Raw genomic sequence first — 25,564 nt, 5'->3', positions numbered from 1 at the left:
AGATAAAGATCCGGGAATTTTAAGACTTCAGGAGTAATTATACAAATATTTCTACATATATACAAAAATAAAGAAAAGAAAATATTCACTAATTATTGCATAGATAATATTTTTAAACATTTACAAGCGAATAGAATCATTTGTGAATGTATGTATGTGAAGAATAATTTAAAAACATAACAAACATAATTAGTTTCAAGTTTTATTCTGTTGCATTGGATTAAGCCAAATAATAAAGGTAAACAAATAATTGTTTTGAGCTGCTGCAGATCATATCTAATCTAAAACGGGGATTAATCAAGCAGAAACGTAATTGAATAAATAAATAAATAGGTTTTTAAATTATTATATAATTTAAAAACACATTTTTTGAGGAAATAATTTATTTTCTCAGTTTTTCTAAAGAATATTAAGCTGAAAGTTTCTTTTTTTTAATAAATGTATTTTTATGAATTGTTTTTTGCCAGAGATGAAAATAAATCAATGTATCTGATTATAAAAGTATAAATAAATGGCAGTACGAGAAAATAAATGTTACTGTTTAAACTGAGAAAGCTATAAATAATAAATATTCTGTAGAAAAAAGAAATAAATCAAATGTATTGTGTGTCTGTAACAGCTGCTCCTCATATCGCAGTGGATCCGTTTGGTTTGTTTCTCAGGTAATTCTCTGGAATAATAATAATAAGTATAATAATAATATAAATAATAATAACTTAAAACAAAAACTATTTAAAAGTGGTTAATAACTGATGTTGAAGTTTAATGACCTGATCGTCTCCACGCGTCCTCGTGCGCCGCAGACATCCTGATTTCCTTTGATTCCTGCATGAAGACAAACGCAGCTGAGAGAAAATATTTTTTCTGTTATGTGATTCAAAAAGTCCTTAAAGACATTAATGCACGTTTAAAAGTAAAACAAAAATAAGGAAGTCATCGAGTTTGTTGCGTCACAAACACATAAACTATGGAGGGAATTAATTATTTAAATTAAGATTAAAAAACGAAAATAACTAAATATGTTATTTATTTATTTGCATTAAAAACATTTAAATTGTGACAAAATATGTTTTTATTTGTAGTTTTAATTAAAAGTATATTTTTGGAGGATATTTTGTTTGTAAGTTTTGCTGGTTTTGCTTTTTTAAATTTTCTTTTATTTTTTTTCTCCAAAAAAACAGAAGTTAATTGATTAAAAAGTAAAAAAATGTTTTAAGTTAAAATGTTAAATCCTATTTTAAGAAGATAATTCTTGCAAAAAAATTTAGCATTTTAATATTTGAAAATAAAATATTTGACCTAAATGAGAGTCCAATTGAATTTTATATTTAAGAGAAAAAAATCCCTCCAGTTCCTGGTTACAGTGACTCAAAGACCACGTGACCAGCGCAGTCCTATAAATACTTTTGAGAGCAAAGGAGGGTAGAGTGACATTGTGGTCGGATACCTTCCCAATCTCGTGCGTAAAAGCTGTTTGGCGAAGACATTTGGATAACCGACAAGAAGTAGCCTGACGTGATCCCCGCGCACGGAACGAGACACTGACCTGTCGCTTTGCGCGCGTGACAATCCCCAAGTTTTGGTTCCTTCGGCCTTGACAGAGCGGCGGCGGGAGGCAGGAAGGCGCTGGACGCACAGGTCAAAGAGTTTTCTGTCTTTCTCGTTGATTCTAGCCATGCGCGCGTGCGTTAGTTGGAGATAAAGCTGTGTGGTTGCAGGGAGCAGGGGAGAGTGCGCGCGCGCTCCCGCTCTGAAGCACGAGACAGGGAAGGATGACTTTGGGGACGGATATGTCCGACAGCTCTGCTTTGTCCGAGGACGTGGACATCGATGTGGTCGGCGGGGACGTGACGGTGGGGAAGGACGGGACGTTCATCCACCGGGAGTACGACTCGGACGAGCACGCGGCCGACGGGGCAGCGTCTCCCGCGGAGCCGCCGGGAGCCGGCGCGGAGGCAGGCGCCGCGAGCGCCGACAAACCCCGGAAAAGCGCGCTGGTGAAGCCGCCCTACTCCTACATCGCGCTGATCACCATGGCGATCCTGCAGAGCCCCAAGAAGCGCCTGACGCTCAGCGAGATCTGCGAGTTCATCAGCAACAGATTCCCCTACTACCGGGAGAAGTTCCCCGCGTGGCAGAACTCCATCCGCCACAACCTGTCCCTGAACGACTGCTTTGTGAAAATCCCGCGGGAGCCCGGGAACCCCGGGAAGGGCAACTACTGGACCCTGGACCCCGACTCCGCGGACATGTTCGACAACGGGAGCTTTTTACGCAGGAGGAAACGCTTCAAGCGGCACCAGAGCAACGAAATCCTCAGGGACTCCGGCGGCTTCCTGCCGGGCTTTGGATACGCGCCATACGGATACAACTACGGACTGCAGCTGCAGAACTTCCACGGCGCGTACCACCCGCACCCCTCGGGCGGCTCCTTCCCGTTCCCAAACTCCCACTGCACCTTGCCCGCGTCCGCCTCCATCTTCCCCGCGCCGCACCACCTCCCCTCCCTGCTGGGGGCCAAACCCTTCTACCCCCAGCTCAGCCCGTCCCTGCCGCCCCTCAAGACGGACTCGAGCGGCCCGACCCGGCCCTCGTTCTCCATCGACAACATCATCGGGGCGTCCAACTCCAGCAGCGGCGCGTCGTACGGCGCGCACGCGGGCGGCCAGGCGCAGATCCTGGCCATGCTGACCCCGGCGCTGAACTTACCGCCGGAGAGCGCGCCGCAGACGCAGACTTTTCCCACCAAAAATATCAACACTTGTCCTTTCTGAAGATTTTTCAAATTGGGAACTATTAATAATGAGAATAAAACAATATTTTGACGTCGTTGTAAAATAATTGGAGACGAAAAACTGAAAAAGGAGCTTATTTATGGGTTGTACATAGGGAGAAAAAACAGGAAAAATGATCTTGTTTTGGTTCTGCGGCCTCCATTCAAACACAAAATGAAGATATTTAAAGTTTTCAGTGACGACTTGGATTATTTCCATTTTTATAAATATAATTGAAGCTTTCTATTGTGTTCTTTTTGGGGAAATGGCACTGTTGTTGTTGTTGTTGTTGTTGACATAGCGAGGGCAAAAACTCAGGTTTTGACTTAGAAAGCACATGAAAACCCGCCAAAAGGGTTCTGAAATTCAAATAATCATATTAATAATAATAATTTGGGCCTCCTTTACGGTGAACTTGTGACTCTATCATTTCATGTTGTGATCTCAGAGCCTTTTACTGACAGCTGAACCTGTGAAACATCCGGTTGTGTCATGTGTAGATAAACGCTTCAATGTTTATAGGTCATTTCTGTTGTAATGAAGAGATTAATAAATGTTTGTGAATTCAATAGATTTTATTTATTTATTTAAACCCTTTTTTATTGTTTCCTAAACACAATCCGATTTATTTAAAGAGTTTAAATTGAAGGCGCTTCTTTTTTTTTAGTCTCCAATTAGTCTAAAGTGTGAGAAACGCACAAAATTCTGTTTCCAACTGAATCACGCAACAGTGCGCAAATGCGCCTCCTGTGTGGCTTCTGCTCGTTTGTAAAGAACATTTTTTTCCTGCAGCTACAAAGGCCCCAAATGAATGGGGACGTTCGCGGGCCTCGGCGCTCTGTAATTGAAAGTGAAGACGGATCTCGCCGCGCTCTTTTGGGGCTTTCGTTACTAATTTGTAGCAGCATTTTTCATCAGGGTCCTAATCCGCCATAATGCGTCTTTTTGGCCCGTTTGTTGATGTTGTCAGCGCGGACCCCTGGCCTAAGTGAGTGAATGTGCGCGCAGCGAGCGGTCCCACGCCTGCAGGCGGGATCAGCCACACGCATTTAGAGCCTGAAAAGCAATCTTCTCAAAAGGCCCTCGGGTTTGCGCCCGCTTTCAGCTCCGCCGGGACTCAGAGAAAGGGCGCAGTGGGACTTTTCAGACATGTTTCCACACAGAAGGGCGCGCAAAGGCCTCTTTATTTACCAGATCTGTGCGCAAATGGCTAAATGAGTTTGTGGGTGTTTTGACAGATGATTATTAAGGATGAAGGGTGGGAGGGCTGACTCCCACCCTTTAAAACGAAAACATGTCCCTTTTCTTTGCCCCCCTCCCCCTCTTTTAATTCTCCTCGCTTGTTAGCGCGCCGATAAAAGTCTCACGGATTTGGCAAATAATTTTGATTAGCGCCTCTCCCGCTGGATCCGCAGCGTTAATGGATATCCTCCACGTATAATTTGGAGAGTAAATGATCTGGAAAAAAACACACCAGCAGACTATTGAAGTTTTCTCCGCACCGCCGCCCTGACAGGGAGTCATTACGCACCGCATCAGACCATTAAAATCCACATCAAGCGTCTGTTGGGTTGGTTCGAAAACATTTAGAGAACGAGAGGAGCCAATAAAAATCTCACAGCACCAGATAGCACCCGCGCGCGCACCTCCAGAATAGACCGAATTCAGAGCTCAGCCGCGCGCGCCTCATCCAAACTCCATGAAATGTATCCGGAGCGAATCTCACCCTGTAATTGTTGTTCGCAGCGAAACGGGTTATCATCCGCGCCTATAAATTGACGGGTTAATTCTGTTTTCCGCGCGGTTGTCACTTTTGAGGGGGGAGGGAGGGAGGGGGGGACCACCCACGGGATCAACACCAGAGCGCGCGTCCTCGTTTTTAGGCACCACAAAGACATCAGTCATCTTTGGACACGTTTTCTCAAACAGAATAAGGGCTTCATGAGAGGCGAAGTGACAGCCAAATGACTCAACACTCACCGCAAACACGTTCAGACATTTCGAGCCGGTTCCCAGCCTCAAATAACCGCTTCCATATGGCGCGTTGCTGCGTCAAACCCGCGTTTGCGCCACCACGTTTATTTATAGCCTTCAGACCTAAAGACGATTATTGTTATTATTATTATTAGATCAACAGCAGCTGATCGATGCATCAAATGATGAAAGGAGGACAAATGCGCGCGTGCCACCTTTTCTTCTACAAGATCTGTGCGTAAAACTGAAAACTTTTTATTTTTGGTTCGACTTTTTCAAAACTTAAAATAGAAGGTTTCAGTTTAATTAATCAATTCATCCAATTAAGTCACTTAAATTATAATTAGTTTCTTTATTATTTACTCTATTTACTATTGTAATCTATTTATCCTAATAATGTTGTTTTTTGAATTATTTATTCTCATGTCTTGTATGACATCTTGTGTCGCGTGAGCGCCCACACACTGTAAAAAGTGAAACATTGGTTCAATTAACAAAAGTTTTGTCATTTAAAAATATAAATTATTATTATTATTTTCAAGTTGAGTAAACTATCAACAAAAATCGGAAATTTATGAAAATTATTAATTTTGAATGTAATAAATTGCAGAACTTGTGTTCCCTCCTCCTGCAGAGGAGAAACGTTTTGCTGGCGGGCTCCGCCGCGGCCTCCCTCCCTCCTCCCTCCCCCCGCTCGTTTTTCGGTGTATCTGCTGCACCTCCCGCCATAAATCACCGCCGCCTCCCCTCCCTGCTCCTCCTGACCCCCCCTCCGTGTTTTTGCAGCAGACTGAGGATTCCTGCGCTTAATTAATTTAGTTTGTGTCAATAAAGCGGACAGTGAACTCCCCCATCATGTCTGGAAACACAATATTAACTTTAGAAGATCCGCGCCGCGCGCAACAGCAACAACATGACGAGCACCTGCTGCACCGAGACGAGATGAGGGATGGCGCGTGCACGGACACACGCGCCTGTGTACTGTAAAGGTGTTCACGGACAATCAGAACATGCAGGTGATGCTCGTCCACCTGTCTGTCCAACTAACGCGGAAATGTTCGTCAAAGTTGCTCCACTAAACAGTTTGTTTATTCTAAATGTTTTTAAAATCTGAATTTCTTGGGTTAAAGGACACATTTCCTTCCTGAAATAATTAAAAACTGTCTTTCTGCTTTTGAACTAGAGTAGAGTTTGTGGAAGAATGAGGACAAAAGACTGTTGTGCGTAATTACGCACAGAATTATTTGTGCGTAATTACGCACAGAATTATTTGTGCGTATTCTCGTTTATTTTCCTCAGGCATTTTTATTAATTAACAAAGTCATAGATTAGAGTTCCGTAAGTTTATTTTTTACTAAAAATTAATGTTGCTTCATGAAACTGATTCACGCATTAAGGCGCGGGAAACAGACACGCACAAAGACTCATTTGCTGCACCACTCTTTAACTTCTTTTTCTGTTTTGATTTGTTTCATTAAAGCTTTATTTTCCTTTTCTTAACTGTTTTCTATGGGTGTCATTACCTAGTAAACATTTTTTTCTTTCAAAAACACATCCCTATTTTCCTTTCTCCAAAGAAGGCCCTTCAGGAGCCTCTGGGCTCCACCTCCCCACGACGGGCCCTCGAACCTCCTCTAGCTGCTCCATCCTCTCCATCAGGCCGGCTTCTCTGTTGAATGAAACCCGCGTCCTCTGTCGCTTCACTGGGGAGTCGCAGCTGCCACAGGGCCGTGCGGGCGCATGCGGGCTTCTTCCCTTTGACCTTTGATGCCAGAATCAAGGATTCGCTTTCCCCACTCACCACACTGAGACCTGCGCCACTGAACATCCATGTCAATCCACGAGTTTTCAAAAAATGAACAAGTCAGAATAAAAGGAATAAACATCTGAACTCATTTATTTAAACACAACAGAATAAAATCACGCAAACAACTTTTTTAGAGAACTTAATCATATTAAGACCACGTGACCTCATGATTTCATAGATACTGTGTAAGTTGTTGGATGTAAAGCTAAACTATAAATAAACTCTGAAAGGTGAAAATGAAACTTTGCTTAAGCTGATATTTAATCTTCTTCAGCGTGAAAGTGTTTTTTTCTAAAGTCGAGGAAAACCTCGCGATAAAGTTGAAGTTTACTATCCAGAGTGAAATGCGATCAGGCCGAGGTCGCGGGGCCAAACTTTTTAAGACTAATGTTTGTTTAGAGAAGTGAGCGCTGTCTATGGGACTCCCCGTTCTCCCAGAATGCCGCGCTAATGTCTTTACCAGGCCAGACTGGACCACCAGCGCGCAGCAGCTCTGCACCGCGCGCGCGCACAGCCTCCTGTGGCCACGCGGGACTTCATCCGCGCACAGCGCATCTACCCCGGTGATCCACGAGATTAATGGTTGATAAAGTGCGAATCATTTAATCTTTCTTTTATTTTTCTAAAATGTGTTTCCACTCTTTGAAAGTCTTCTGAAAATAAATTTCATCTTGAAAGTGCCGCAGAAAATGCGCCTCCTCCGCTCGCAGCGCAGCAGCGTGTTTTCTTACAGTTTGTAAAATTGAATTAGATCTGCTGCGGAATCTGACCTCTTCCAGGACCCGCGCAAACTCCTCCTCGGGTGTTTTCTCAGCTGCGCATGTCATCAGCAGACGGTGTGTCCGTGCCGTCCGTTTCTGTCTTTACCGCCCCTCTCCTCCTCCTCCTCCTCCTCCCGCCCCGTTCCAAGTCCCGTCCACACCTCAGCCCCCCCACCCCTCTGAGACGCCAACCACCGGCGTTGATCCGAGCCCAACTGCAGGGAACCGTGCAGACCTCGAGCACCAAACCCTCTGGATCGGTCAGCTGCTTCATCATGCACGAGCAGGGGCGTGCTTAGCAGTTTGGGGGGCCCGGGCGAACAATAAGAGGAGGCCTCTGCTGTGGTTGTTTCATCAAATCCTTAAGACGTCTTAAGATTTTATTTTTATTGAAAGAATTTAAATTATGTAAATAAATAAATATAAAAAAGTGGGAAAAGACACAAAAATACTGAATTGTGGAACAATTCCGTACGGACAGATTTCAAAGATGACAAGTTTCTGCCCCTCCGTTTACATTTCTTCTCTTTAAATTCTCGACGTCCTTCGTCTTCTTTTATATTTCCTTTGATTCTGTTTTTCTTTTGTCTGTTTTGTCATTTTTCTTGCACTGTTTGGAAGTGTAGCAACCGCTTATTTTTGCATTCTCGTTCCTTTTTTCACTCATGGTTGATTACCTTTTTTTCTTTCAAACTCTTTAAAGAGTTTTTGCTGTTGAGAGAATATTTAATCGCTGCACATTTACGAGGGACAATGAATTTGATTACCTTAATTGAGAAAGGGAGAATGCATACTAAGATAAAAAAATATAACTTGAAGAATTGCATTTCCTACGATAATACTAGTGTGATACTCAAATACTGAAGATGCTGAAGCTTTTCGCTGAAAAAAGTGAACTTTAATTGCTGAAGAGATGAAAATGCAAAATGTTAAATTTGCTAAAAGGTTGTAAATTTTGTTAAAGAACTATAAAAGAGTGCTGAAGTTGACCTAAATTTCTAAAAAACTTGTAGTAAAATTGCTTAAAATCCCTAATCCGTGCCAATTTTGCTTAGATATTTAACGTGTTGAATAAATACTAGCTAAACTCCAAAATATCCCCAAAAAACTTTAGTAGATGCCAAATTGGCCAAAAGAGTTAGCTCGTTGCTGAAATATTCGCTAAACTCCAAAATAGCCTAAAATTCCTCAGTAAACCAAATTAGTCAAAATCGTTAGAATGTTGCTAACATAGAAGCTAACTTTCAAATTAGCTCCCAAAAAACCTTAGTAGATAACAAATTAGTTTAAAAAACACACACACATTAGCATGTCGCTCAAATATTGGCTAACCTCCAAATTTTAACAGAAAAAAACTTAGTAGATAACAAATTAGCCACAAAAGCTTCCTCATTGCTTACATACTAGCTAAACTCCAAAATAGCCTAAAATCTTAAAATGTTATCCTAAAAAAAATCCTAAAAATGTTAGCCTGTTGCTAAAATGGAAGCTAAACTCAAATTAGCCAAAAACGTAAGCATGTTGCTTAAATAGAAGCCATAAAAGAATATTTTTAATTTTTTTTTTTAAGTCTTCAGCTTGGGGTCCCTCAAAAGTTCGGGGGCCCAAGGCGGCCCCCTACCTCTCCCGAATGGTAAGTCCGCCCCTGTGCACAAGTGTGATCTCACATGTGAAAATAAACCAGCCGGATTTCTTTGGAACAGCGTTATCGAGCTCGTTCTGGAGTTCAGGCGGTACTTGTGTCCTTGATGTGTGAAGGTCGTTCTTCATTTTTCTGTTCACACCATCAAGATATGACAGCCAAATAAATATGGATCTAGTGCTGTAACCGAACCGAAAAATCCAAAGTGCCCGATCCATTTCTGTAAATGATCCGTTTCTCTCAAGAAAAACAAACAGTCGCTCAAACTCTCACCCAGAGGACCCAGAAATGTTTTGTACATGTAAACAAAAAAAAAAGTCTTTCATTTTTAATACGTTTCTTGGCTGGAGATCGAACAGTTTCCAGAGACAGATGGATCCTTTTCTTCTTGCAGAAGGGACTGAATGGAAGAAGTGCAATTGAGCAGAAGAAAGAGCGATTTGCTGCTGCTGAGCTCTGAGGAGCAGCAGCTGAAACAAAGCTCCCATGCAGGCAGCCTCTTCACACAGGAGGCCCGCGGTGCAGCGGGGAGAGGTTCTCGTCTGAATGTGTCCTGGAAGCACAAACTTCCCCAAAACTCTCGATGCAACCACAACTTTCTGCATGTTTTGCAAAAGGAGAACTGGTAATATTCCTCCTCTATTAGCTTAAATACCCGTTTTTGTGCAGTTTCCTATGAAAAAACAGGAATCCTCGTGTTTCATCATCTTCTTTGCAGCCCGAGTTCAATTAGAAATGATGCCTCATAAATAGGCGGCGTCATTATGGCTTATTTTATTGCGTCGGTTCGCGAGTAAAAAGCGTGCCTCTGAGTGTGATTGCAAGAAAGTTCAGAGAAAGCCGAGGTTCAAAGGCGAGCCAAATGAAAAGGCCGAGAGATGATAAAGCCACTCCGAGGCCTCTCGCCGAGGAGAAATGTCACATGTAAAGAAGGGAAGCAGAGCAAAGAAACAACAGTCTGCACAGTGAGAGGCTGATGCAGGGGCGGAGTAGCCCCAGATTGCACTCTAAGTAGAGGTAAAGGGGCATCTGATCATGTGTATGTGCATATGTGTGTCCCTGCGCATTTGGATGGGGGGAGGTTAATGATGTTCATAAGTAGTAGAGTCATTTCACGGGCCCAGAGGCGCGGCGGGATGATGGATTGGGAGCTGAAGGGGCGAGCAGATGGGTAAGTAGAGAAAGTGAGGTTAAGTGGCATTTAGATGCTGCAGATCTAAGTAGATCGAGAGTACGGGTGCAGCGTGGCGGAGGGTGAGTGACAGCCAAAGCAGCCTGGCAGCCGCAAACTAGTTTTCAAAGAGTGCCACCAACACGTATAATAATACTTGCATTTCTGACAGATTTGGAGGCTCTAAAGTTAAAGTGGCGCCGGTGCTCCGGATTTGATTCGGCCTCCTTTCCAAACGTATTTTTACAGCCAGGAACACAATTGTTTTACTGGTGTTTTGGAGGACGTGAGTGACCCAGGGTCTGATTACAAAGCCTTTGAAAGTTCTGTTTGTTGCTGAGGAAGCAGAAAGGTAAACGTACTTCAGCCTTTTTGTGTTAATGCGAGGGCTATGAACGTTAACGAAGGCGATTATTCCAAAAGAATTAACACATTAAAATGTGTTAAAGCAAATTAATTAAAAATACAGTCCTTACATGGCGTAAGTTAAAGCACGTCATCAGGTGTTATCCCACTCATACTATGGTCACTCACAAAATAAGTCACATGTGTAAAACTCAAGGCCCGGGGGCCGGATCCGGCCCTCCAGACCATTTTATTTTACTGTTCTTTTTGGCCCGATGTTATTGTGTGTTTATTTGTAACTTCTAAACTAAAAAAAACACCCTATAAAAACCTCAGTAAGTAACAAAAGTAGCTAAAAACGTTAGCATGTTGCTTAACTACTGGCTAAATTCCAAAATAGCTTAAATTCCTGAGTAAACTAAGTCAAAAACATCAGCCTGTCCCTAAAATAGAAGCTAAACTCTAAATTAGCCTGTAAAAACCTCAGTAGATAACGAATTAGCTAAAAAGGTTAGCATGTTGCTTAACTACTGGCTAAACTCCAAAATGGCTTAAATTCCTCAGTAAACTAAGTTTGTCAAAAGCGTTAGCCTGTTGCTAAAACAGAAGCTAAACTCTAAATTAGCCAATAAAAACACCAGTAGGTAAGTAACTAGCCCCAAAACGTTAGCATATTGCTAAAATATTAACTAAACTCCAAATCAACATAAAAAAACCTCAGATGATGCCAAATTAGGGAAAAAGCTAGCATATTGCTTAGGCTAAATGCTAGCTAAACTCCAAAATAGCAAAAAATTACTCGGTAAACTTAATAATTAAAAAATATTAGCCTGTTGCTTAAATAGAAGTAAAACTCTAAATTAACCTAAAACCCCCCAGTAGATAACCCCCAGTAATAACGGTTAGCTAAAAAAGCTAGCACATTGCTTAGGCTAAAAACATTAAAATACCCAAAAATTCCTCAGTACACTAAATAAGTCAAAAACGTTAGTTCTTGTGGCCAAAAAAAAAGTATTGTGATTAATCGCAATTAATTTCCTCCAATTTATGATTAAAAAAAATGTTTGCGATTAATTTTTCCCCAGTTTGCGATTAATTTTTTTAATCTATTCCCCAGAATACCCGTTTAAATGTTTGTTTAGACCCACTCTATAGGTGGTTTTGACTTGTTATTGTGGCAAAAAAAAGGTGTGGCGATTAATTTTCCCCAATTTGCGATAAAGAAATTATTGTGATTAACTTCTCCCAGTTTGTCATTGAAAAAATAATCACGATTAATTTTTCCCAGGTTTGCGGTTAATTTGTTAACATTTTAAATTTATTCCCAGCCCTAGTGAATACCCTTTTAAATACGACCCATTCTATTGGCGTTTTTGATTTGTTCTTGTGGCAAAAAAAAAGTATCGCGATTAATTCCCCCCAATTTGTGATTAAAGAAATAATCGCGATTAATTTTTCCCATTTTGCGATTAATTTGTTAATTTTTTTTAAACCGATTCCCGGCCCTATTGAACACCCTTTAACGTGTTTGTTTAAAGACCCACTCCGTTGGTGTTCTTGACTTGTTATTGTGGCGTTTCCCTGATGATGGAGGAAAATCCATCCATCCATTTTCTTGACCGCTTCTTCCCTTTCGGGGTTGCGGGGGTGCCGGAGCCTATCCCGGCTACTGATGGGCGAAGGCGGAGTACACCCTGGACAGGTCGCCAGTCTGTCGCAGGGCCTCAATCACACACATTCACTCTCACATTCACACCTAGGGGCAATTTAGAGTCACCAATTAACCTATGAAGCATGTTTTTGGACGGTGGGAGGAAGCCGGAGTCCCCGGTGAAAACCCACGCATGCACGGGGAGAACATGCAAACTCCACACAGAAAGGTCCCAGCCGGGATTCGAACCGGGGCCTTCTCGCCGTGAGGCGAGAGCGCCAACCACTGCACCACCGTGCAGCCCGATGGAGGAAAATTTACCTTAAAATTGCAATTCTGAGTATTTCTTTATTTCAATAGTTTTGAATCAAGAGCAGATGCAGAAATACAGTTTGAAATAGCTTGTAGTTGTTAAACTACAATCGCTGGCCTACAAGCTCCGCCCCATTCTGATGCATCCACTTCTAGACAAACAGATCCACAAACGTCTTTGTTTTCCTGGTCTGAGCTGGAATCTGGGCGGCTGGATCGCTCCGATATCGCTCACCATTTTTTGCACCGCTAATTTCACCTTCAAGGTGTGAGGGGCTGTAAGCTAGCAGGAGAGATTGTAAACAAAGAGATGATGGGAAATGAGGGCAGGCTTACACCATGACACAACTCAGGAATTTCTAGGGAACTCCTGCAGAAGATTTTTGGTTTGGGGTAAAAACGGCATCATCCTAATTAAAAATCCTGTGGGAACAATTAAAAATAGATCAAAAGATGAAATGAGCGGGACAAAAAAAGGCAGAATTTAATTCTCGTCATGGCAAAATCTGTTGCCCAACTTTAAGAAATGGGGACATTTCTTAATTTCTAGGCACATATTTGAAGCCTAAACAAGGACAGCAGATAAAGACTCTACATAACCACCGAGTCATTTGAAAATAAAAGAAAAGGGTTGAAAGTCTTGCACTGTGACGTCCCTCGTCTGTGGAACCACAGTGGAGCGTTTAACTCTGATTAGGACGTGATCCCCTCCTGGTCGGAGCACTTACTGGCTGAGCCGCTCAGAACGAGGGAGGCCACACAGCGAGGAGCTTCCAGGAGGAGGAGGAGGAGGAGGAGGGAGGCGAGCTGTGTTCAGGCTGTTTTTCTTTGCTCGTACTGGGACGGCCGGCTGGTCCAGACTGGCTGCCAGGGTGGCAGGCTTGTCACGGTCCTGTCAGAGCGCTGTCGCTCTCCATTGTGGCGGCGTGGAATTGATGAGGTGCAGCAACAGGAAGAGGAAGGAGATGAGGAACTCAGTGAGGACTGTTCAGCATTCTTGTGAATTAAATGGTATTTTATTGGGAAATAATGACATAAATCGGTTTAGCCTTTTTTATAAAACAAACTCCTTTTTGATCCGAATTCATCAAAGAAAAAATGGCCGTATTAAACCTAAAAAACATCCAACAATTGACCTCAGGACATCAAATTTCCGACTTTCCAAACTTCTCACACTCTGGAAAATCAGGCAGGAATTTGATCGAGTCATAAATCTGTGATCCTTCACGAAGCTCCTGCTGTTTCAGACTTCCTAGACGGAGATAGAAGATCCCACCTGCTGCTCCCAGTTATTCCAAAACAGTTTAGCAAATAAAACCTCGTTTTTTTAATGATCTGTTTTGACTTCTCAGACCCTCATAAATGCTGCCGTCCATCTTTAAATTTCATTCTGCGAGTGAACTCTCCGTCTCTCAGTTGTTTTATCTTTCTGTATCTTTCATTCACAGTTTTCTTCTTGTTTTGCTGCGATTTGCCTCAGATTTCTGCCTGCAGCTCCTGCTGCCTCCCTGGATGGAGGCTGAGAAGGGTCATTCCTGGGTGAGAGATATCACTTCACACCTATCTCCTTCCTTTTTCACCCTTTCCCCTCTTCTTGACCCTCTGTTTGCCTTTGGGATTTTTTTTCTCTTCAGTCCAGTTTTCTTTTCTCCAGACATGACTCCTCTTTTTCCAGTTTTTCATTTTTTTATTGCAAAAAAAAAAAAAAAAAAATCTTAAGCAGTTTCAATCCTTCAACGTTCAACAATGTGTTCATTTTTATTAGATAAACATAAACATTTCCTGACATTTCTTGAAGCAATTTTCTCCATGGAGCCAATAGAGCACGTGTCAAAGTCAAGGCCCGGGGGCCGGATCCGGCCCTCCAGATCATTTTATTTTATTGTTATTAATGACCCGATGTTATCTTTTACTTATTTCTAACTTGTATAATTTTGACAAAATATATTTTTATGGAGAGTAAAATACTAAAAGTTATTTAAGGTTTAGTTTGATTTATTCTGGAATAATATTCCTGACTTTTTATTATTATTCATAGTTATACAAAAAAAGTTACAGTTTTAAAGTTTTCATAATTGGCATTCTGCCAGCTTTTTCGTCTATTTTGGCATTTACTAATGTGACACAGAATGTGTTTTCACATTATAAGTTTTGGCGAAATACACTTTTCCGCCATGGTGGCGTTTATATTTTAGGTACATGCTAGCTGTTTAGGCTAATTAAGGTTTTTTCATTTTTTAGGATATTTTGAAGTTTAGCCATTTTTCAGCTACATGCTAGCATGCTAGCTTGTTTGGCTAATTTAGTTTATATTTTTTTAATACGTTTTTTAGGCTGTTTTAAAGTTTAGCCATGTTTTCAGCTACATGCTAGCTGTTTTAGTTAATTTAGGCTTTTGTAGGTTTTTTTTTAAGGATATTTTGAAGTTTAGCAATTTTTTAAACTATATTTTAGCTGTTTTGGCTAATTTAATCTTTTCTTTTTAGGTTTTTTAGGCTGTTTTGGAGTTTAACCAATCTTTCAGCTACATGCTAGCTGTTTTGGCTAAATTAGATTTTTTTTCTGTTTGTTTTAGAATATTTTAAAGCTTATCTTTTTTTTTTTAGCTACAAGCTAGCTGTTTTGGCTAACCTAAGTTTTTTTTATTTTTTTATTTTTTTATTTATTTATTTTTTTTAGGCTAATTTGGCTTTTAGATAATATTTTAGCTGATCATCAATTTCAGCCTCTTCAGCGGCCAAATTCAGCTATTCACACTAGCATTATTACAGGTAATGCTATATATCTAGTTCATAAATATGATAAAAAAGTTACAGTTTTAAAGTTTAAAAAACATAGTTTTGGAGTGTTCAATGAATGTTTATCCTGTTCGGCCCGCGACCTAAGGTGTGTTTTGGATTTTGACATCCCTATAATAGAGGAATAAATTAAGTCTGTGAGTGAGAGTGATTCGGAGGGATCGAATGCTGGAAAAGGACGTTGCTCAAGGACACGAGAAACATAAAGAAGGAAAAGAGACATAAAAGGGGTAAAAGATGGACAGGCCAGTGTGTGTTCTTGTGGGGGGCAACTTAAGGGATCATCTTCCCCCCGAAGCCCCTCCCTGGCCCCAGCCAGAAGCCTCGAGGGGTCCCTGGGTTCCTGAGGAAAAACATCTCGGCCCCCATCACCCCTGAACCCGGCGCTGGGCTGTTTACCTTGGCTTGGCCGCCTGACAGCTTTACTGATGTTACATACAGGCACACGGGGACCCGGAGTCGGGGAGGGAGTGGGAGCGCAAGGACAGAGGTGGAGGAGGATGGAGAAAGAAGGAGCAGGGATGGTGGCGAGGGATGAGGGGAGGAGCAGGAGGTGTGAGGGAGCCCCGGTGTTGGTTTACCGCCGTGGTATCACCAGCATCAGATCCTTTCTGCAGAGCTGCTCTGAGGGTAAACCGAGTCCAGAAGAAACATCATCGGGCAAAAAGCCTGAAACAAAAGACACTCATTTTCATTAGCTCCATCATTACGGTGATAAAAAACTTTGTTTTGAGGAGGATTTCTCAGAAAACCTTGAACTGGAGACGGGGGGGGGGGGGGTTTACGGAGGTTTGCTTTTAAATGCAATTACTCTTTGCTAATGTTATTTTAAACTTATTCTTAAATGAATTTGGATTTGATATATCAAACATTTAATTAAATTAAAGTAAATAAATTCACTGCAAAATAAGGGAGTTGCTAGTTAATTGAAGCACTTAACATTATATTAATAATTTTGATTGATATTCTTTATTGCTACTGTGTAATGGGATTCGAATTTGTTAATATTTATTGCTATCATTATGTGTGCTTTAGGGTTTTTACCTATTGACAGCTGACTGACAAAATTGAAATTAAATGGAAAATGATCTCAACCCAGCGGGCGAAGCCAGGTGGGCCCCACATGGTTTACAAGTGGCAAGAAAATGTGGGTCCCAATTGGGTTTGTCCAAAGTTTCTGTGGGTTAGCTCGTTTCGCTAGTCAGCTGCCTGGTGTAAAGCGGAGGGTGCTAGCAAACTCCACTGTAGCATGCTAGCAAACTCCACTGTAGCATGCTAGTGAGCTCCACCGTAACATGCTAGCAAACTCCACTGTAGCATGCTAGCAAACTCCACTGTAGAATGCTAGCAAACTCCACTGTAGAATGCTAGCAAACTCCACTGTAGCATGCTAGCAAACTCCACTGTAGCATGCTAGTGAGCCCCTCTACAGTGAGCTAGCGAGCTCCACTATAGCATGCTAGCAAGGTTTGCTGTAGTGAGCTAGTGAGCTCCACTGTACCATTTTAGCAAGGTCCGTGAAAGCAAGCTCCATTGTAGCATGCTAGCGAGCGACATTGTAGCATGCTAGCGAGCTCCTCTATAGTGAGCTGGCGAGGTCTGCTGTAGCAAGCTCCGCTGTAGTGAGCTAGCGATAGCATAGCGAGCCTACCCACTGAGCGTCCGCTTAAGGACAAACCCATTCGGGGGTTTGTTCCCACTTTTAAACCACATGTCGCCCACTTTTCTTTGCTGGTTGGGAAGTGGCAGTTTGAGTAAATCAACCTTCAACTTTGGATGCTCATCCCTTTTTATCTGTGGGAAAAAAAAAAAATTAGGAAACACTCGACACCGCCCCCTTTCATTCACACAAATGAGGTTGGAAAAAAAGTCACAAAATTCTGTCTGAACTTTACAAACAAAGATTTCAAACCAGTTTTCTGAAAAACATTAGGAAAATCCGTTCATGTTTTTCAGACTTTAAAAGCATTTATTGCAATGTTTTTAACAGGAATTAGAATCTCCTCCTCATGCCTGACAGTTTGTCTGTTTGTAGGCGTCTGTTTGTCCATCTCCGAGCGGCGGCGCGGTGCTGGGCTCGGCGCTGGGCTCGGCTCGACCGCAGGGGTTTGTGCGATGGGGTGGGAGGTCTGTGTTTTGTAGCTCTGAGCTCCTAAGTCTTGTTTGTCTGTCCCGAGCAGCTGGACAAGCTGTAATAATACAAACAGGCCTTTGAACAGGCTGCTGTGTTGTGAGGATCTGGGTTCGGTTACATCCCACACACTTCACAGACACACACACACTCACGACTGGCAACAACACAGACAAATAAATTGATGCCAAAAACACATGTTCCCAATCTCACGAGCAGAGGTTTGTGTGCACATGAGAACATGCTCGGCAGTCCACTAAACACAACTCCCCCTGATATCTGCCCGTCCGGCGTGATTGATCATCCTAAAGCCGCCCGTCACTCCGGCGGACGGCCTGTTTGCCTGTCTCCCCTGCGTGTTTGTTTGTTTGTTAGTTTGTTTGTGTGGACGTACGGGCGGCGTGCTTGTTGTTTGTTTAGGGCGGATCATTTGTCACAATAAATCATTAGGGAGGGACGCGCTTGCACTTTTGAGCGGCGCGGATGGCTTTTCCAGTCCTTCTCAAACCCATTTAGGCTTAGACAAACACTTGAGCCCCGCTGAGCCGTCGGCCTCACACGCCGGAGGGGGCGGAGCCCGAAGAGAGAGTGAGAACGGGGGGCAGAGTTGACTTCTTCTGACTCCACCGCATTGACAGATGACTTCCCCTGTCATTATGCAATGGAGTTGTTGGGTTTGCTGGCTGAGCCTCGGTGCTCTCTCCAGTATACGAGTGGACGGGGAATTGGGCTGTAGCCTGGTCACGGCCTGGTCAGCCCCCCGGGGACCGAGATCACATTCAGGGCAGAACGAGAGGAGCTGGGGGTGTCCGTTCACACAGCCCAACCATTTGATCCGCACCAGACTTTAGAACGCGCAACGTGTTCAAGGATTCAAGGATCTTTACTGTCTGTTCATGATAAAGTGAAACGAAATGAGTAACTTTGGTCTCTGAAAAGCAATAAATAAAATTAACTATTAAACTAAAGTGCAAGAAAAAAGTGTAAACTTTCACTGGCTGATCAGTTGCTGCACTCCCCTCACCCCCCTCTTTACCCCGTTATCCCGGTCAAAGCTGCACTTGACAGTCATTTAAAAAATCCCTTTTTCGAAAGGCCTGCTTTTCTTTTGGGTTTATCTCTATAGCAACCATTTTGTTTTTTAGTCTCTTGGGGGTGACGAAGAGATCTATGTCATTTTTGGAGAAATCTGCAAAAGTAGAATTTTGGATTTCCTTGGCAACCAAAGATTGTTTTCTTCTTATTGTTAAAGGGTAACCAAACCCTAAATTAGCTTTTTTGCCTGTTGATCTCCATAATGGGGCTTAAAAAGTGGAGTCTGTTGCCACATTTTTGACAGTTAAAAATGAAACTGTTTATATTCTGAAATTATAGTCTAAACCTGTATATGTGCTGCCCCCTACAGGTTGAAAAGGGTATTACAGTTGAATTTTGTGATTCGTCAACTGGTGGTCCTACGTCATTTCTAAAGTTTCACGTCATCGTGCTGTGCAGCTCCAGTATAAAAGCCATCTTTGAATCTGTAACGGTCGGTCGTTATCGTGTTAGCTTTAGCACGGCTAGTCGGTGTTTTTACTTTGGCCGTCAAAGATCTACCGGCTTGCATTACTTTCCAGTGGGCTTAGAAGTTAGACAACAGCAATTGAGTTCAATTTGCACTGAATCCAACAAACTCCGTCCTGTTGATTGGAGTTTGTAATGAACGTTTCACTCCGGATTGTTAGTTTAATACGTTAGCCTTTATTAGCTTATGATGCTAGCTTCAATTTACCACTCTTATACACGGGTGCAAACCCTCAGATATGTTTCCTCTGCCAGAATTTGTATCCCCTTTCGCTAGCTTCATTGATTTGTTTTGTAACAAATCAAATCGGTCGGGCATTAAAGAGGGAAATCCTCAATCTCCACAGAAGATTCTGTGGTGAAACCATAGACATTTATTACCATTATATTATCACATTATATCACAATATACAATCAATAGTGAAACTGGCATCAATTTGCTCTTCATTGCTTTCAATTATTAAAGACTCGGCGTAGCCTCCCTTAGCCCCGCCCCCTTTTTGCTTTTATTTAATCTGAGCTGAGAGTGAAGTCAGCCTCCAACTGTCCTGTTGTGTTACCCTTTAACTACGCCCATATTCTAAAATTTTTTCATATTGAATTTTAGATCTTTTTTGTTCAGGTTGAACAAAGTACTAATGTGTTGAATTTTTTAAATATTCTGATTAAAAAAAAGTGCCTGCAACAGGGAAACACCACTTTTGGGAGCTCGCCACGCTAACATTGTTCAAAATCGACAAACTTTAGAACTAACAGTTTTTCTCAAGTAGCTTCCAAATGAGGATATTGATAGAAAACAAGAGGCGAGGTCCACTGCCAAGAACAGGAGCACAGACGATCCAGCAAGAATATGAGGAACAACACGTGAATCACACTGTACCAAACATTTCTTTTCCCATGTCGTGCGAAAATGTAAAAATTGTCAAATTTCCCACTGTGCTACAAGTTTAAGGTCCTGTGGCCATCCAATAATTATTTTAGGACTTCCTATAGATATACTTTAGTTTTATGAATGGCTTTTTAAATATTGTTCAGTCCCATAAGGCGGGGCAAAATTTCTGCTCCAAGAGGCAGTAAAAAAGAAGAATTACCCATGGTCCTTCAGTCCAGGACTGCTGTGGGGTAGAATGACCTGGGATGACCTATTTGTCCAGATTGAGTTCAACAGATTGAGTTGAGGACAACATGAGGAAAGAGATTACTGTTTTCATCCTCAAGGATGAATCTGAGAAATGGAAGACAAAAAACTAAATTTCATAACAGCTCAATGCTCAGATATGTTTAAGTTTCCAAAAACATCAAATTAAAAAGAAACATTGATTTCAGTTTGAGGACAATCTCTTTAATACAAAGATGAACTTGTTATCTGCAGCCAAAAGGGCAGTGAGGCTTTGATCTGCCTGGATTATCCAGTCATAGGTTAAATAGAGTTTAACATCTGGCCCCCAAAACCAGCAAAGATAGTGTTTCAGGGATCAAGATAGGAGCACCAGAAACCCAGATAACCAGAAGGACAGAAGCTCCTCCTGATCAGATGTTTTGATAGGGTTGGCTTTGAGGTAAAAACAAAAGCTGAGACATGTTTCCCTACAGAGAATTCTCAGAATGCGTTTAGCAGGTAGAGCTCTTATAGGTACCTCAACATACATGTCTGAAATGCAAACATATGGGCAGGCTGCTGGGAACAGAAAGCAGCTGATTAACGGAGACAACAAAGGAAAACAGAGAAGGGATTTGGGTTACCAGAAACTACCAGAGACTTTTTAGTATTAGAAAGCAACATTTGTGTAAATAATGTGTGTTAATTTGACCAGGGGTCTCCAAACGTTTTCTTGTGAGGGCCATGCAACTCTTATAATCTCTGATGGGGGTCAGGGTCGATTTGTAGACTGACAGAAAAAGTGTAACAATCACATGCGTAAAGGTAAAGAGTTATAGTTTTCCAGAAAGCCTCACACAGCCTAAATTTAAATTATTCATTTCTGCAATCTTCACAGAAAAAATAATACTAAAACATTTTTAAAACTAGATATATAGCATATATAGATATATAGCTAGATATATTGCAATAGATTAATAGCTGAAGATGCTTGAATTATTGACTAAAAAACGCTAAAGCTGATAGCTAGCTAAAATATTTGCAAAGTGCCGAATTAACTCAAAAAATGTTAATCATCCAAAACAGTTAGCATGTAGCTGAAATATTAGCTAAACTCAAAATCAGTCTAAAAACTGAAAACAGCTAGTATGTGGCTGAAATATTTGCCAAAATAGCCTAAAAACTGAAAAAAGATTAATTTAGCCAAAGCAATTAGCACATAGCTGAAAAATTTGCTAAACTTCAAAACAGCCTACGAACTGAAAAGACTAAATTAGCCAAAACAATTAGCATGTGGCTGAAATATTAGCTAAACTCCAAATTAACCTAAAAAAACTGAAAACAGCTAGTATGTAGCTGATATATTAGCTAAACCCCAGATTAACCTAAAAAAACAAAAAACAAAAAAAGCCTTAATTAATTAGTTTAATTAATGTATTTCTAAACAAATGTGTATAAAAGTATAAACTCAAAACTGCAGATTTTTCCAAAGATGACATAAACCTGTTCATCACCCCCAAAGGACCAATACATGAAATGGTTTCTATGGAGATAAAAGCAACACAAAGCAGCCATTTTGGAAGAAGTGTTTTTAAAAAAAATGAATTTATCATGTGCAGGATGGCAGGGCAAGAGGGGGAGAGAGAGGGCCGTGAAGCAGCCACTCAGTTGATGAGGGCGGGTCAAAGGTAGGCCCACGCAATGCAGCTTACGGCTTTAATTTAGGTTTATATTTAAAAACATGAGATTTTCTCTTTTTATGTTTTATGTGGTCTTCGGCGTGCTTTCATGCTGCCATTAACCTTAATGTAAAAAACAAAACATTTGCGTTAAAGCCAAATAAATGTAAATGTTTAAATGTGTTTTATTGAACGAAAGAAAAGAGCTTTAAACCTAAAATACACCAAACTGGACGAAACCTTTTGTCGTCGTTTTCTTGGTATTTTAAGTGTGTTCATTCAGGAGTGATGGTTGAGTGTCTCTGGATTAAAGTTACTGTCAGGAGGTGTTAAAAAATATGAGTTAAAACAGGCGTTTTACTTAAAAAGATTACATTATAGTAACTAAAAATCCCCATCCAGTTCAAAATGGTATTATTTTATCTTCAAAGCCACAAATACAAATCGCAGGGATGAGATTTGTGGTTTGAGGGCCTTTTTTGTTTTTTTTACACACAGATATTTTACAAAAAAAAAGATCATTCCTGACATTTTTTATTTAAATCTCATTTCTGTTCAGTTTCATGATTTAGACTCCGATTTAACCACCAGCTGAATCCAAATGGGCAGAAAACAACCCAAAATAGAAGCTCAGCGACTGAAAGAGAAAAGAGCGACCAGGGAAAATTCAAAGGACAGAAAGGAAGAAGCTGAGAAAACAAAAGCATTCTCGTTCCTGTCCTCCCAGCACCCGTCTGACCCTCGGCTTTTTGGGGCAGCATGAAAACTGGTCTGCTTGTCCTTTTCTTTTACAGCAGAAGTGTGCATGAAACGCTTTTACAAGCTGGTTTGAGGTGTGTCACCCATTAAAAAAGTCAAAGTTTACCACAAGAAAATTCAGTTGCTGTGAATCCTCCGTAAGACTTTTCCAACTCAGCAGTGTAAGACTACCAAGGTCCAACCACAAACTAAAATAACAAAACCCAGAGGTATAAGACTACCAAGGTCCAACCACAAACTAAAATAACAATATCCAACAGTATAAGACTACCAAGGTCCAACCTCAAACTAAAATAACAAAAACCAGAGGTATAAGACTACCAAGGTCCGACCACAAACTAAAACAACAAAACCCTGCAGTGTGAGACTACCGAGGTCCGACCACAAACTAAAACAACAAAACCCTGCATTGTGAGACTGCTGAGGACAAAGACAGTAAAAAAGAATGAAACACTAAGTCCCGATCCGAATACTCCCCTTCTCCCTACCCCTCTGTGCTTGCTCCAAACGGAGGATGATGAAAAAATAGTGTCTAATATTTCAGACGTGACTTTCATTCAATGACGTCATCAATATTGGTGGTCCGCTAGCGTTAGCGTTGACCTTCCAGCGCCTAAATAAACATAAAAACGGCAGTTTTATAACTTGAAGAAGGTCACGCTACAACATAAAGTCATAACTTACGTTTAAATGTAAACTTCTGTGGTTTAGAGCGCGCTAAAGTGAAGACAAGAGCTTCTCAGCACGACACGGTTTACTCTAGCAGACTTTGGACCCCTCTGTTTGGAGTGTGAAACTTAAAAAATAATAATCCGGACACGACTTTGACTTCAACTGCCACTTCAAATCAAGGCAAGGGAAGAGGGAAGGGAAGGGAGAAGGAGAGTATTCGGATCGGGCCTAAGACACCCGGCTCCTCAGCCTGCCTCGGGGAGGTCTCCTCACCAGCCAGCAGGTTCCAATTAAGGCACATTGGCCACACCTGCCAGGTGAGCAGAGGGACTGGATGGAGAAAGGTCCAGCAGGACGTAACACATGGTAAAAGTAAAGCTACAGTTCTGAAGAGTCGTCTCTCTTAGTCGTCCCACCGTCTTTTGTCGGCTTGTGCTCCTGCTTCCATTTTTTGGTTTAAATTTATGCTTAGTGGACCTTTGTGTGTTGGTTCACTCATTGCTTGGCTATTTATAAATGTACACACTGCAGACAAGTCCTGGCTCTGCATGAGCGGCTCCTTATGACTCGTTAAGTATTTTCCTCTCTTGCTCTTTCAGCACCTTTCACCACTTTGTGTTTTCTCAAAGCATGCTGGGATTTGTTTTCTTGTTTGGTTTAGGACTCCTTAGCCGCGGTCTTCATTATGAAGCGGAGGGGCACGTATTTGTGGTAGGAAGGTGGAGGTCGGACCTGCATGCATGAGCGGCCAGTCTGTCGCCGTGAGTTACGGTTCTCTGAGGAGTCAGCAGAACAACTGCTGTGTGTTTGTGGAGGGACAAAACACAAACATCTTAACACATTTTACTTTTTTAATTTAGTGATTTGTTTTTATTTAATCATTTAAAGAATCAATGTGCATTTTCTTTACGTAAAAGACTACTTTTCAACTTTTCTGTTAACATCTTCATAAGCATTGTGGTTCCTTTTGGAGTCAGCCAGTCGTCCCTCTCGTGTCTCCAGACGGTCCAGAACGCTGCTGCTCAGGTTCTGGTTGGAGGGACCACATCACCCCCGTCCTGCATGCCCTCCACTGGCTGCCTGGGAATTTTAGAATTCATTTTAAGATTCTTTTATTTGTTTTTAAACCTCTCTGATCTTCTCTGTCCTCACGAATGACACGGAGCCTCAGGTCAGCTGATCAGCTGCTCCTGGAGGAGCTGAGGTCTCAGAGGAAGCTCAGGCGGACGAGCGTTTTCATCTGTGCACCGAAACTGTGGAACGCTTTACCGCTGAGCATTCGGGAGACGCTTCACTGTGTTAATCTTAAACTTAAGATTAAGTTTAAACTTGAACCTAAACTTTTGTGGAAATGAAAAGAAATAAACACATTGAAAAAAAATATTGAATTCAAGTTATAAACTGACCAATCAGAAGCCTCAATAAAAGCAGGTGGTTTCATGTCCAATTATCGGAACTTGGACCAATCGCTGCTTACCAACGTTGGTTCCAACATGGCGGCATCTGTATAGTAAAAAAATGGCGACTGAACCATTTTCCATGGATGATGTCACACTCAGTCCAGTTCTCAGATACAGTCAATGTGGAAAACAAATAAATATGTTAATTAATGGACTTCTTCAGTCTTCTAAACTCTTAGAAAAAAGGATTTTAAATTTAGACAAGCCTTCATTTTTGTATTCCTCGGATGAGTTGTATGTACGACACAAAACACACACGTGTGATGCAGATATTCCTCATGGTGCCCCCCCCCCCCCGCTGTTTGCACAGTGTTTGTCAAGTTTATGACGGCGTGTCAGATGCTTTAATAACAAATGTTTTTTCCATCGGAACACAAGAGTTCCTCCTGTGAGGATGAGAGGAAGATGCAGATAAAAAAGGAAAAACACATAAACTGTTGTTGTAAACGGATCAAAAATGATTTTTGAAGGAATCTACGGCTCAAGTTTTGGTGCATTTTAGATCACTGCAAAAAACATCCAAAAAGTTTTTTTTGGGGTTTTTACGAAATAATTGTGGTTACCAGAGAAATGTTGTAAAAACTAGAGTTTCACAGTAAATTACACGAAAAGAAAAAAAAGTGTGAATCACTTTGAAGTGATAGAAATCACAACTGAATCACTTTAAAAATCTGTAAAGTCAACAACATTTTCATTTTAATTTATCTTAAGTTCCTTGTAAATAAATCCACGTTTTAATGTCATTCTTAAATCAGTTAAAAGCTTAATGGACATCAATATTTTGTAAAATTAACCAAAACATTTTGAACATAAAAGTGCTTTACTCTGTAAAAGCAGCTAAAAGTGTTCAGCAGACTTTGTTTCAGTTTGGACAGAAAATCTGTTCTTAATGTTATTGTCTCTCTGTGTATTTTCAACTCAGATTACTCTGAAACCGGAATTTAATTTACTTTATATAGTACTTTT

General features: G+C 41.3%; 1 protein-coding gene across 1 annotated transcript; it reads left to right on the top strand.

The window, feature by feature from the left end:
• The first annotated feature begins 1,224 nt into the window (after positions 1-1,224).
• On the top strand, positions 1,225-3,343 carry foxd2 (forkhead box D2). Its single transcript, XM_024278340.2, has one exon. The coding sequence runs from the start codon at positions 1,773-1,775 to the stop codon at positions 2,772-2,774; it is 1,002 nt and encodes a 333-aa protein (XP_024134108.1). The 5' UTR covers positions 1,225-1,772; the 3' UTR covers positions 2,775-3,343.
• The last annotated feature ends 22,221 nt before the right edge of the window (positions 3,344-25,564 follow it).

Source organism: Oryzias melastigma, linkage group LG4 (assembly GCF_002922805.2).
Source record: "Oryzias melastigma strain HK-1 linkage group LG4, ASM292280v2, whole genome shotgun sequence".
Lineage (NCBI taxonomy): Eukaryota > Metazoa > Chordata > Actinopteri > Beloniformes > Adrianichthyidae > Oryzias > Oryzias melastigma.
Note: the sequence above shows the minus strand (reverse complement) of the source record. Positions and strands in the feature narration are given on the sequence as shown.